Here is a 13,417-nt window from a genome sequence, read left to right as displayed (position 1 = left end):
AGCTGGATTATAAAATTGAATATTCATCATAGAGCCATGTCCAGATGTGTCTAAATCAGATGATTAATATCATCTTGGATTAGGGTTGTTGAATCAGGGCTTGTCTTTTCGAACACTTAGTTTGTGGCAAGCTAGAGTGTAAATATACCCCGCACTAGCCTGCCAGGCGCTAAGTGTCTGTAAGGACCCTGCGGCTGGGCACTACTCTGCTTTGAAATGGGAGTAGGCTAAAGTGCACTAGGGTACTTTTAGCACATGGCAGCAGGGTCCACATAGACCCCTGGTGCACAGCATGCCATTGTGGGGTAGATTCCCCCCCCCCCCAACTTGCCACAAACTAAGTGTTCATATAGACAAGCCCTCACTCACCTCAAATTACTGCTTGTGTGGGGTGTACAGGTGACAAAAGGGTTAAAGTGGCCTGAGAGGCCAATTAACCTACCAGGCTACACCTGAAGGCACCCCCTAGCTTGAAGTGGTTTCCATCATATACAGGGATTACAGTTTGGTTCAATGGTTCTCAGCACCCCCACTATACAAATTGTTCCAGCATTCCTGCCTGAAGGGGGATCTGGCCTAATTGGAGGTCAAACACAGCTAGGGTTGGGCTGGGTCTTCATAAAGGAAGAAGCAAAGGTCTGCCAGAGGAGAGGCCAGGGAGGAATGGTAGCTGAGAGCTTTCTCTTGAGGGCTGAGAGAAGCCTGGATGGCTGAGCTCTGAGCTGGAAGCCTGACTGGAGATAGGGGCTGATCAGCGACTGCAGCCTGCCTGAAACCATGGGTGGCGGGAGAGTGTGACCACCTTTGGCAGTGAGAGTGAAATCCGGGACCTGGGGCTGGTGTTGGGATGGTTTGAAAAGAAGGCGGCGACCAGCTGAGCCCAGATGGGCTGAAGATTCAGTTGTTTTGTTACATTCTGGTGGACATTAAATGAAGTACTCTGAGACCCTGAGAAGGGTTGGACTCTGTTACCTGGTTTGGCAGGAAGGCCAGATCACACCAATGGCTGAAATCGGCCATAGAAGGCACAGGACAAACTGAGGCACAGCTATTGCAATACCACATATAGCCACCAGGGATGTGTTTCAGTTGCAGCTTTGCCACACCTCTACTCTGTGCTTTTGTGTGTACCATACTATACATCATATTCTGGCAAAATTAAGAAAAGAGTCACTGTAAACATAATGGCATTCAGTGCATCAAATTATTTAACAGCATATTTGTCCTTTAAAATGTTTCTTCTCCTACTATGTACGATGTCTCCATATTGCAAAGAGATTGTATCTCGGTGGAGTTTTTGAAACTCTGGCTTTCCCCACCTGTTACTTTAATCCGAAATGCTTCTCCGTGTGCCTGCAGAAAGGAGCTGTTCAATACCAATGTAGATCTGTTGCTCTGAAGCAAAGTCAAGGAGCTCTGTCGGAAACCCTTCAGACTGCAGACTGAAGAGAGGGAGGGAGGCTGGAAAACCCAACAGGAAAATTAACAAAGCAGAAGAGGCTGTTTACTGTGATTTCCATCCAGAGAGTTCTGTGTGCTACATTGTCTATAGACCCAGTCCTGAAGCCTTTATTAAAAAAACATACCTGTTGACATCAGCAGGAGTTTTTCCTGCTATGATACATGGGAGCACGGTGCACTAATAGTGGCAAAGAATGAATGATATTTGGTGAAACATTCGTCCACTTGAATATACGTGACAGGATTTGAAATCTGTGAAAAATGCATGTGCAACTGTGTGCCTGCTTTTACACATGCAATTATCATGATTATCTCCACTGGCAGCAAATGCCTTAAAGGTACCTAGGGAGACACCCCCACCCCTACCTCAAAGGGCTTCCTTTCAATCGGGGTGTTTATTTTTTGTGGGTGCAGCATTCCTGACCAACCCACTCATCTCACCTTTGACTGGAATGTGTTATCTAAATACCAGTTATATTGTACGGCGTGGGAGCCTTCCTGCATGGTGGCTCTCAAAGCAACTTCTGCAGTGACATTCACTAGCTTGCAGTTTTTCTCACACCTAGAAGGAAGGCAAGACAATAATTATGCACCAACAGATGACAGTACTCCCAGCTAAAAGCCCACCTTATTTTTTCCATCTTTTGGTCGGAATCTGCCGAACTCGTGGGTTATGAGGCAGGTGGTACATAGAAGTCACAAACAGCAACATTTTCAAAAACTCCCAAGTGACTTTGGAGCCTATGTCCTATTTTCAAAAGGAGCAGAGGTACTGAGGATGTGTCTACACTGCACATGCTACAGTGGCACAGCTGTAGTGTAGACACTTGCTACAGTGACAGAAGGGAGTTTTCTGTTGTTGTACTAAATCCACCCCCTTGAGAGGTGGTTGCTAGGTCAATGGAAGAATTCTTAAATTCACACCTCTAACCAATGTAGCTCAGTCGACCTAAGTTTTAGGTGTCAACCAGGCCTTAGAAGACTAAGTTTACACTACAAAATTATATCAATCTAAGTTACAACGATGCACAGCCCCTGCAGTAATTGAATTGGTTTTACATGTCCACACTACGCTCCTGGTGTCAGCGGTGCACGGCCTCACCAGGAGCGCTTGCACCAATTTAACTGCCAGTGTGGGGCATTGTGGGATGGTTTTTGAAAGGCAGCAACAGCCTATGTAAGCAATGCAGTGTCTACAGTGTCACTGTGTTGACCTGAATACATCGACCTCAGTGTTACGCCTCTTGCAGAGGCGGAGTTATTAAGTCGGTGTAGTGGGCGAGTTACATCAGTGGGAGCTGCATTTTAGTGTAGATGCTAACAGTTAGGTCGACATAAGGCAGCTTACATCGACCTAAGTCTGTAGCATAGACCAGGCCTAAGTCTCATGAAACTTAGGCTCCTAAGGGCCATATTTTCAAAGGTATTTAGATGCCTAAAGATGCAGATAGGCCCCTCGATGTTTTTGAAAATCGGCTCATTACTCTCATTGATTTCAGTGGTTGCAGGAGGAAATGTAGCAATAAGAATGGGGAATAAGTACTACGGTTCCAAGGCAGACCTGATTTCTGGGCGCAGTTCTTGTCTGGCAGTCACGTACAGACATTGCTCGTCCTGCTTCTCTTCTTTTCCATGGCTTCTGACTATCACTTGCAGGGTCACCGCTGAGTTTGGCGGGGGCAGGCAGGCAGGCGGGATCTGTGCCATGCTCTGGTCAGTGGGGATTACTTGATGCTGCACACATTCCTGCCACCCAGGCCAGCAAGCCCCTGCACAAACATTTCCTTTTTAATGTTGGTAATAATACCTGGCTCTTCTGTAGCGATTTTCAGACGTAGATCTCAAAATGCCTCACAAAGGAGGCAAGCTCCTTTATCCCTATTTCACAGATGGGGAAACTGAGGCACAGAGAAGTGAAGTGACTTAACCAGAGTGGCCCATCTGCCCAGTGGCAGAGGAAAGAACCCAGATCTCTGGAGTTCCGGTCCAATTTTAAACTTTGAATGCTTTTTCATTGCTGCAGAAAAACAGAAGCCTCCCCCAGCTTCAGATACAGCCAGCCTGCTTCTCCTCAGTGTAAAAAGGGGCTATGATACTCTGGCAGCACCGTCGCCCTCTGCAGTCAGGCGTTGGAACTCTGCTGGGAGCTGCCAGTTAATTACTGCTGGCTCATAAGACTCTGAATATGGGTCAGGTGGAAGTAGATCCATGGCAGAGGGGGCTCAGGGTTGGGGATACACATCTTGAGAGATGGAGCTCAAGGAGCAGCCATCCCTAGGGAGAAGATTAGGGGTCCATGTAGTAGTATGGTGGAATTAGCATGAAGCGTGATATTTTGACTGTACAACGAGCATGTAGCTTTTGTTTAAAGCCAGGTGGGGTCTATACCCTCTTACAGTCAGACTGGCACAGCACATCCAGTATGATGGTGAGTTTACCATTAATCAGCTAGCTAATGGTAGGAAAAAGTCAAAACATGCACTGCACATACCACATGCCCAGGTGAAGGTAGAATTATTATTGTCATCTGGCCAGTCAAGGGTAACTGTTGTGAATGGATCCACATGGCGACTAGGTTTAATGTATATTTTATTTTTCCTTTTGTCATCCTAAACAAGAAGTGAAAGTACCAATTAGAGCAGCAATGTGCGTGAACAGATGTCTAACCTTTCATTATTTTATAATGAATAAGAAAAAGGGATTTGAAGTGTGCTATTAGCAGAGAGAGCCAGGGCTAAAAAAATTAGGCCCCCAATCAGCTTAAATAATGGTTTGTCCATGGTCATACAGAAAGTCTATAGAAGATCTGAGACTAGAACCCAGATGTCACAACTCCTAGTCTTGTGCTTGTAACCACCAGACAATTCTTCCTCTTACAATAGGTCACACATGAATAATGATGTGTTTTTTCTGTTTCTCAGCGTTCTGACACATAATGGCTCTAGCCATAAAGATGAGTAATGTCTCCTGTTCTTCTGACATAGTTTCTGTTTTGAGTGAAGTCTGTTTTTAAGGGATACTGTTGTCTTGAAAATCATTTCCGTGTGAAATTCTGTACTTGCTATAGTTACAAGTAACCCTTAAGATTATTACACTGCAAAGAAAACAAAACCATTATTTTTAATTAGTTTTTACAGTTCGTTTAATGTTGTGGATTTGTCTGTACTTAGGGTATCGTGAATTTCATCCTTTACTCTCAATAGACTGTTAGCTTCTCCTTTGCTGAAAAGACCCTTATAAATACCAACGGGAGCAGAAAAACCTTTAGAAACAATGTAAAAAGGCATTTAAAATAAATTTGGGACATTCTATTTAATGAATACCTTCTCAGAAGCTGGATTAAAAAAAATTAGTTGACTTTTTAAAAAACTGTAAGAGGATTTCAGTCCAAGTAGGATCGGTCATTGGGAGAAATGAGTTTTCTAGTCTGTTTATTTTTATTGGCTGGCTTTTACTAAGAGCTTTAGAACAGATCTAAAGAATGTATTTGCCTCAAAGATATAAAGTGTGGATTCTATGTTAATCTAACATTCTAGGTAGCAATGCCTCAGATTTAGAGGGCCCAGTCATGTGATGTGCTAAGCATCTCAACTGAAACTATAGTAAAGAATAAAAGAACAAAATTGTCAGAAACATAGATTAACATAATTTTGTTGGGGAATAGTCAACTTGGTTTTTGTAAAGGGAAATCATGCCTCACCAATCTACTAGAATTCTTTGAGAGGGTCAACAAGCATGTGAACAAGGGATATCCAGTGGATATAGTGTATTTAGATTTTCAGAAAGCCTTTGACAAGGTCCCTCACCAAAGGCTCTTAAGCAAACTAAGCAGTCCTGGGATAAGAGGGAAGGTTCTCTCATGGATTGGTAACTGGTTAAAAGATAGGAAACAAAGGGTAGGAATAAATGGTCAGTTTTCAGAATGGAGAGAGGTAAATAGTGGTGTCCCTCAGGGGTCTGTACTGGGCCCAGTCCTATTTAACGTATTCATAAATGATCTGGAAAAAGGTGTAAACAGTGAGGTGACAAAATTTGCAGATGATACAAAACTATTCAAGATAGTTAAGTCCCAGGCAAACTGCGAAGAGCTACAAAAGGATCTCTCAAAACTGGGTGACCGAGCAACAAAATGGCAGATGAAATTTAATGTTGATAAATGCAAAGTAATGCACCTTAGAAAACATAATCCCACCTATACATATAGGGGTATAAATTAGCTGTTACGACTCAAGAAAGAGATCTTGGAGTCATTGTGGATAGTTCTCTGAAAACATCCACTCAATGTGCAGCAGCAGTCAAAAAAACAAACAGAATGTTGGAAATCATTAAGAAAGGGATAGATAATAAGAAAATATCATATTGCCTCTATATAAATCCATGGTACGCCCACATCTTGAATACTGCGTGGAGATGTGGTCGTCACATCTCAAAAAAGATATATTGGAATTGGAAAAGGTTCAGAAAAAGGCAACAAAAATGATTAGGGGTATGGAATGGCTGCCATATGAGGAGAGATTAATAAGACTGGGATATGATAGAGGTCTATAAAATCATGACTGGTGTGGCGAAAGTAAATAAGGAAGTGTTATTTACTCCTTCTCATAACACAAGAACTAGGGGTCACCAAATGAAATTAATAGGCAGCAAGTTTAAAACAAACAAAAGGAAGTATTTTTTCACACAACGCACAGTCAACCTGTGGAACTCCTTGCCAGAGGATGTTGTGAAGGGCAAGACTATAACATGGTTAAAAAAAGAACTAGATCCATCAATGGCTATTTGCCAGGATGGGCAGGGATGGTGTCCCTAGCCTCTGTTTGCAGGGCCAGCTCCAGCTTTTTTGCCGCCCCAAGAGGCGAAGAAAAAAAAAAAAGCCGCGATTGGCGGTACTTCGGCGGCAGCTCTACCGCACCGCTTCATTCTTCAGAAGCAATTTGGCGGTCGGTCCTTCCCTCCGAGAGGGACTGAGGGACTTGCCGCCGAAGATCCGGATATGCCGCCCCTTCCCATTGGCCGCCCCAAGCACCTGCTTCCTGCGCTGGTGCCTGGAGCCGACACTGTCTGTTTGCCAGAAGCTGGGAATGGGGACAGGGGATGGATCACTTGATGATTACCTGTTCTGTTCATTCCCTCTGGGGCACCTGGCATTGGCCATTGTCAGAAGACAGGATACTGGGCTAGATAGACCTTTGGTCTGACCCAGTATGGCTGTTCTTATGTTCTTAACCCCAATAAAGTCAACAGGAGTTGATGGTACTCAGCAACATGGAAAATCGGGTCCATAATTATGTGTGTTGCAAATGTTCTTCAGGCAGTACTTTAACAACCAAGAGGTATTTCTTAGCTTTTCCACCTAAGGTTATACCTTTTGAATAATACTCACATTTGTCTTTCGGATGTTTGCTTTGGATTTGCCTTTGTTCTGAGACGAGTCTGTTAAATATAAAGAAGATAACAGAATGTTTTACTGCCATTTGTGAGGCTGCCAGACAGCAGTGACTGAGCATTATGACTTAAATAAATCATGATTTGCCTGCAATCTGTTTGAAAGTCAGGGTTACAGGAATCAAACTCCCAGGTTATGATAAGCAGAAATGTTGCAACGGGCAAAATAATAACAACAAGCAACTAATATAAAGAGGAGGATCCTGCTTCTCCTCTCACTTACAGTGGGGTAAATCAGGAGTAAATTCGTTGAAGTTGATGGAGTTAAACTGGTGCAAGTGAAATAAAAATCAGAATTTTATTTGTATTACCATGGTGCATAGGAGCTCTAATGATGAACCAGGATCCCATTGTGCTAACTACAAACATTGACCAAAAAGACAGTCGATGCCCCCAAGAGCTTGCAGCCTAAGTGGGGGTGCAAAGACAATTTGAGAAAGAGCAGTGGAAATTAAGGGCTCAGTGTTATTACAATAGCCCATTCATTCATTGGATCAAATGTATCACTATCTTTACACTAGTAGGAATGTAGCTGCGACTTGAGCTACCTAGCAGCATGTTATTTGTCAACAGCAGTTCACGTTATGCTGAGCTTCAGGTATTACACAACATCTGGAGGTATTTCCCAGGCCACATCTGTAGCTAATTCTTTCTAGCACAAACAGCACATGTGCAATGTGTACCCTTGTGCGGAGAGACCCCAACCTGGGACCACTTCAAAGCCAGGGTAGCTCTCGTCATTAGGCAAAAGTAATAAGAAGCTACTGGCCTTTTTTTGTGAAGGATTTTTTAAATTGAAAATGTTATACATTCTTGTATCTCTCACTTTATTTTTAAAGTGAATTGAGAGCTGGTAAGAGGTGCATAATGGACAGTCCTTGGAAGTTCATTTTCTTATATAGGGCTTGATCCTGCTCTATTGAAGTCAGTGGCAAAACTTCCAATGGTTCTGTAGTGCAGCTGGGGCAGAATGAGACAATACCAGAACGAGCAATGCCGGCTTCCCTGTATTGCATAGCCAACCTGCCTCCTCCCCTATATAAGGAGACTCCCGTACTGGGTGAGGAGCTTGTTTTTCCTTCTCCATGCCTAGTCAGTCTCTTGCCTCTCTACTGAGATTAGCAGCAAGAGAGTCAATTAGTATATATGTAGGCTCTGGTTTCTTTCCCCAGAGTGTCCAAGAGGATTATCAGTACTGGCTCTGGAGGGAAGCAATTATTAGAGTCCTGTGTACAGACCATGCAAACACTCTGTGCAGTGAACTGATTTATTGTAAAGGGTCACAGAATATGATTGCAAACAGCAGTGTTAGGTAAGCATTATTACCTTCTTTAAGAGAATTGTTGGCCAGTACGGTGATGCTCCCAATCTCCAGACTCATGTTCGAGAAGGCATTCATAGCTCGCACCTTGACCACAAATGTACCTAGGAAGGACAGGGTGCCAAAGGTAGATCGGGCATTAGCAGCAGCAGTGCACTGGACCTACATGTTTGAGTCATAAAATCCAACTTTGTGTTCCAGGCCGTCATGAAGAAATCCTCTTCCTCACTTGTGAATTACTAGGCAATACTGGAATAAACTACGTCTTTAAAATAAGTTATTTAGGGGTTATTTGATCATTGAGCTCTTGGGATTTTACAAGAATTACGATTATTGGCCAATAAAATTCAGTCAAATTAGCTCCAGAGGAAAGAACTCTTTCTTCTGTCCCTCTTCTGAGCCTCCAACTACAGTTTTATTTACACCAATTCCAGACCCAGAAAACAGCTCAGCACCAACTATCCCATGGTATTGTTAAATCCAGGAACAATGTAACCTGCCTGCCTCCAAACTGAACTTCACTGGATCACAAACTCCACCAGGTTATAGGGTTCTGTAACACCCTGACTCTGGGTGAGTCAGCAGCAGTGGGAATTGAATCTGTGACCTCTAAATCTAAAAGCATGAGCTTCACTTGCCTGAGCTAAAAGGCAAAATCTACTGTTTGCCAAGCTGTGGCAGGCTTATCAACCTCTACGTGTGGCCCAGACACCACTAGAGGGGGAGAGAGCACCACAGTGAGTGGGAGAGGGTTACACTTGCAGCTTTTCACAATATCCCCACCAGGGAGACAGAATAGCTGGAGTCAGGGCCAACACACAACCTTCCCGTGTGATTGCCAGTCCAAGACGACCCACATCAGAGCAACTCCATCCAGACAATGTGGCTTCTGCCTCAAGTCTCGCTCCGAGTCTGTTAGGACTGTCCCCCCGCCCTCCCAGCAAAATGCGCTTGCACAGTGTGTGCCCCTCAGTTGCCTTGCAGATATTGTGGGGCCCTCTCCAAACTCCAGGTACCAGACAGAACACTTTAACCGCACTGTCTCACATCAAGAGTTTGAAAGTTGTGCTACCACTGTCATGGTACGAAGCCTGGTGTACAATGTCTTGCAATGCCAGAAAGCCCAGCTCTGGTCATTACATAGCTGCTAAGTATCGGATCTTGTATCTGTTAGAAAAATAAAAGACTGAAGGCCCAGTTCTCCACTTTGTTCCACCAAGTTTGCATTGACCTGACACCAGTCAAATCATCGGAGTCACACTGGTATAGAACTGGCACTGAGCCTTTAGGCTGCACACAAATAATTGCTTGAATCAAAGAAGTGAAAACAGAAAATATGTAACTGCACAGCTGCCACACAGAGGGCACAACAAGCTGCATGTCCCATCCTTCTTACAGACACACAACAAACGTCTTGTCAAACTGAGACTTGACAGTAACTATTGATTTGCCTTATTAAAGAATTACAAAGGAATATTAAAGGAGAGAAAAAATACAGTATCTGCTATGTGGCCTATATAGCTCTGAAACTGTGATGCTCGTGTCTTCTATGTAGGACACCTTTCAGTCTATCTGAACTCAGTCTGTGTGCAGAGACAGCAGCTATTTTGTTCTCAGAATTGCTGCAACCTGTTGCAAAGAAGATACAGACACTGCTCTCTCGCATGGAGATTTGACTTTTGTTCTTTCTTGCTTTCCTTAATCTAAAGTAAAAAAAAAATAATTCAGACTCTTTGTGTATGAGAAAAAGTAACAGGCTAGTGAGCTCTACCTTCAGTATGAACAGGAATCCTGTATATTCTAGATTCTCCTTTAGGGCTGTCTTTCTGGTGAGAGTAAGTTTCATTAGACCCGACCACCTCAAACTTCAGCTTATCTGGTGCACCGTGAGCCACGGAGACATTTATCTCCAGGTCTTTTCCCATTTCCAGTGTGTGGGAGGCTAATGCAGCCTGAAGACCAGATATAGGTTCAACTAAATGAACAGCAATGCTTTCAGAAATCTCAGATGTTGTTGTGTTGCTGGTTGCCAGGATTTCCAGTTGATGCACCCCTGGGCCAATCAGCTGCTGAGAGGTACCATCAAGCGTCAGATTGTGAGGGACAATTCCTTCCTTTGCGCTGGATTCAATCAGAGTTGTATTGTCAGCTGTTACAGTGTAGGTCACTCCAGTACCTGGAAAGTAGGATTTTAGAACTTGGTCACAGATCGTCCAACTCTACCTGTTCCTTGTCACATTCAGGTGCATAAATAACCGAGCCAGGCAACTATTGCAACAATGTTCTGCAAACATTCATCTCAATTTTTAAATTCATTCACTTCATCTGTTTCTGTGCCCCTTTTGTGTTTGCTTTTTATGAATATTCTAACAAATGAAGGAAGGAATGTCAGTGGAAACAACAAAATTCAAGCAAATAATATTGAATTCTTAATCACGAGCATGCAGACCAGAAGCCTTATTCTAAGAGTTCTGATCACCCAGTCAAGGACTAGAGATATGTCATGGGACATGTTCCTACAAGGTGCTGAGCACTTTGGCCCTGATTCAGCAAAGCACTTAAGCACATGCTTAACTTTAAGGCTCTGAGTATCCCTGTTGACTTCAATGGGACTTGTGCTTAAAGTTAAGCACATGCTTATGTGCCTTGCTGGATTGGAGCCAGAGCGTTCATCCCTGGCAGGATCAAGCACTATGTGTCCAATCAAAACAGCATGAATAGTGATTATTGAAAATGTTCAACACAAGCTGCAGACCAAGAACCATCTATAGAAATTATTCTGTAAATAATTTTGAATAACAAATACATTTGAGAAAAATCAGTCTGTTTGTGACAAATTCATCTAATAAATGATTTGTAATGAATTATTTATCCAGCGCTAATATATAATTATCATCCTTTGCAGTTATTTAGCAGCTTTGCCCCACACTGACAATACAATCCATACAAGTGCTCCTGGTGACGACGCGCACCACTGACACAAGGAGACAAGTGTGCACACACAAGCAATTTAATAACTGTAGTGGCTGTATGCTGATGTAAGTTAGCTGAGAACCTTGAGAGCAAAGTTCTCAGAATGCTTTACAAATATGAATTAATCCTAACAATCTCCATTTGAGGTAAGTCAATATTGTTATATTTTTTATGCAGATGGGCAGTTGAGGCACAGCCAGGATATGTGACTTGCTCAAGGTCACACAACGAGTCTGTGCAGAGCCAGAAACCAAGGGATGGGACTCCCAGTGTCCCTGCTCTAACTATTAAACACAGTGCCAATAAGAGCAGAGTGTATTCTTTAGGCCTGTGCGCTCCTTGATTGTCAGACATATCCAGAAGAGAAAAAGGTTTGTGCTCACATCTGAAGTGTTGCAGAAGCTATAACATAGCCTCCCTAGCACAGGGATGGGGCGAAGTTAGTTTGAGAAAGTTAACATTTAGTGAAAGCTTTCATTTAAAGAAATACAGATTTGCTTAGTGGAGATTCTGCCTGTGCCCACTGAACCTGCTACTTAACCGTGCAAACTGATTACTCTCACCTCCATTAAGTTCAACTTGGATCCATAACATCTCCCCATACAGGGTCCTGCAGTGAGAACTGTTTCCTGATTCATACTTGCTGTAGCACCCAGTAATGCTGAGCTGATCCATCTTATCCTGAACAGTCACCAGTTTTTGTGCTGTAACGTGCCATTCACTGGTTGTGCATTCCACGAAGACAGTAAACTCTCCAGGAGAGGTATACCGGTGTGTCACATTGCTGGACAAGCTTAAAATGCAAAGGGGACATCCAATTGTCATGGAAGGTTGCACTGTGAGGTTTATAGCTGTATTCTCTGAAAGCAATGGCCACCATTCCTGAATTATGGCTCTACGGGAGATTGTTATCTCCTGCAACCACACTGATTCCTATTTTGCTTGCGTATTATTCCAGGGTTAAGTTTGGCTCCCTGTCCCCAGCTCATATGTCGTAACATGGTATGTCAAGGATGATCACACTAAATTTCTTCCCTCCCAATTTTTCATCCCCATTTAACCTACTGCTAAAGTCAGTGGGAGCAGAGGATACTCAGCATCTTGCAAGATCATCCCAGTGCTGGCCTATTTTCCTCTTCCTAAGCATGGTCTTATCTATGCTTGTGTCGGGGACTGCGGGTCTCGAAACCCAGTCCACAGGCACCAGTAAGTTCCAACCTGCTACCCAGTGACTTGCTAACAAGTCCTCAGAACTAGAAGCTGAACTCCAACAGAGGACTCCAGTCCTGGGATCTGATTGGTGGAATGCTGGGGGTCCTGATTGGTTCCCTGCTTCTATTTAAACCATGAACAGGAAGTTGTCCGTGCAAGTGAGTGTTCCCCCCCCTCCCCGGACTGCTTCCCTGGTGCTACCTACTCCTATTGCCTGACTCTGATCTCCTGGTAATCCCTGCCGGCCTCTTGACTGTCAGTCTGCCCTCTGGTATATCTCAGAATCTGATCTCCTGGTATCTGACCTGGCTCCCAACTCCTGCTCCAACCACTAGCTCAGACTGTCCATGTCCTGCTCGTGACAGTTTAGATTTGTTGGCAAAAATGTCTTCTCACTGCTAACACTGGTGCAGCTCTACTAGCAGCATTAATGGTAGGCACACTACTATAGAAAAGGCTCCTGCAGCCACTGAGCTTTGTAACAACATAGGGGAAATACTCCAAAGCACCTAAGGGGTTTAGGGTCACAAGTCCCAATTACTTCCCTTAAGGGCTTCTGAAAATCTCTCCCCATACTGTCTAGCCCTGCTCAAAGCCCACAGCAGAATAAGGAGGTGAGATAAACCATGGAATGCAAATAAATGCAGAAAATAAATATCCCTGGGACCATTATTTATTAACTATTTATTTATTACAGTACCACCTAGGAAGCTCAATCAAAGGTCAGGGCCATATTACAATAGGCATCGTATAGACACATAATAAAGGTCTTATCTTGACTCTGAAAAAGGTTGAGTTTAGATAGGACTTAGCTAACATGAGTTAGCTGAGATGGGTTAAGCACAACCTCAGCTGGACCACTTTTTCCGAGTAAGACAAGGCCATAGGAGACAATCCCTGCCCTAGAGTGCGCTCAGTCTAGGTGTCAAACAGGACACAACAGGTGACAGAAACAGACAAACCGGATTAGTGGGGGATTGAGGGAATGAGGTAACAATAAAAAAT

The 13,417-nt window shown here is 43.6% G+C and overlaps 1 protein-coding gene across 1 annotated transcript in view; it reads right to left on the bottom strand.

Moving 5' to 3' along the window:
- Positions 1 to 13,417, bottom strand: part of LOC135888834 (polycystin-1-like protein 2) — a 66,600-nt gene that overhangs the window by 38,163 nt on the left and 15,020 nt on the right. Inside the window, exons 6-13 of the mRNA XM_065416622.1 lie at positions 11,764 to 11,993; positions 9,999 to 10,403; positions 8,233 to 8,331; positions 6,845 to 6,894; positions 3,953 to 4,070; positions 3,023 to 3,230; positions 1,903 to 2,023; positions 1,320 to 1,461 (exon numbers count right to left, since the gene is read on the bottom strand). Of these exons, the coding sequence (XP_065272694.1) occupies positions 1,320 to 1,461; positions 1,903 to 2,023; positions 3,023 to 3,230; positions 3,953 to 4,070; positions 6,845 to 6,894; positions 8,233 to 8,331; positions 9,999 to 10,403; positions 11,764 to 11,993 (1,373 nt within the window). The remainder of the gene's footprint in view (positions 1 to 1,319; positions 1,462 to 1,902; positions 2,024 to 3,022; positions 3,231 to 3,952; positions 4,071 to 6,844; positions 6,895 to 8,232; positions 8,332 to 9,998; positions 10,404 to 11,763; positions 11,994 to 13,417) is intronic.

Source organism: Emys orbicularis, chromosome 14, assembly GCF_028017835.1.
Source record: "Emys orbicularis isolate rEmyOrb1 chromosome 14, rEmyOrb1.hap1, whole genome shotgun sequence".
Classification (NCBI taxonomy): Eukaryota; Metazoa; Chordata; order Testudines; family Emydidae; genus Emys; species Emys orbicularis.
Note: the sequence above shows the minus strand (reverse complement) of the source record. Positions and strands in the feature narration are given on the sequence as shown.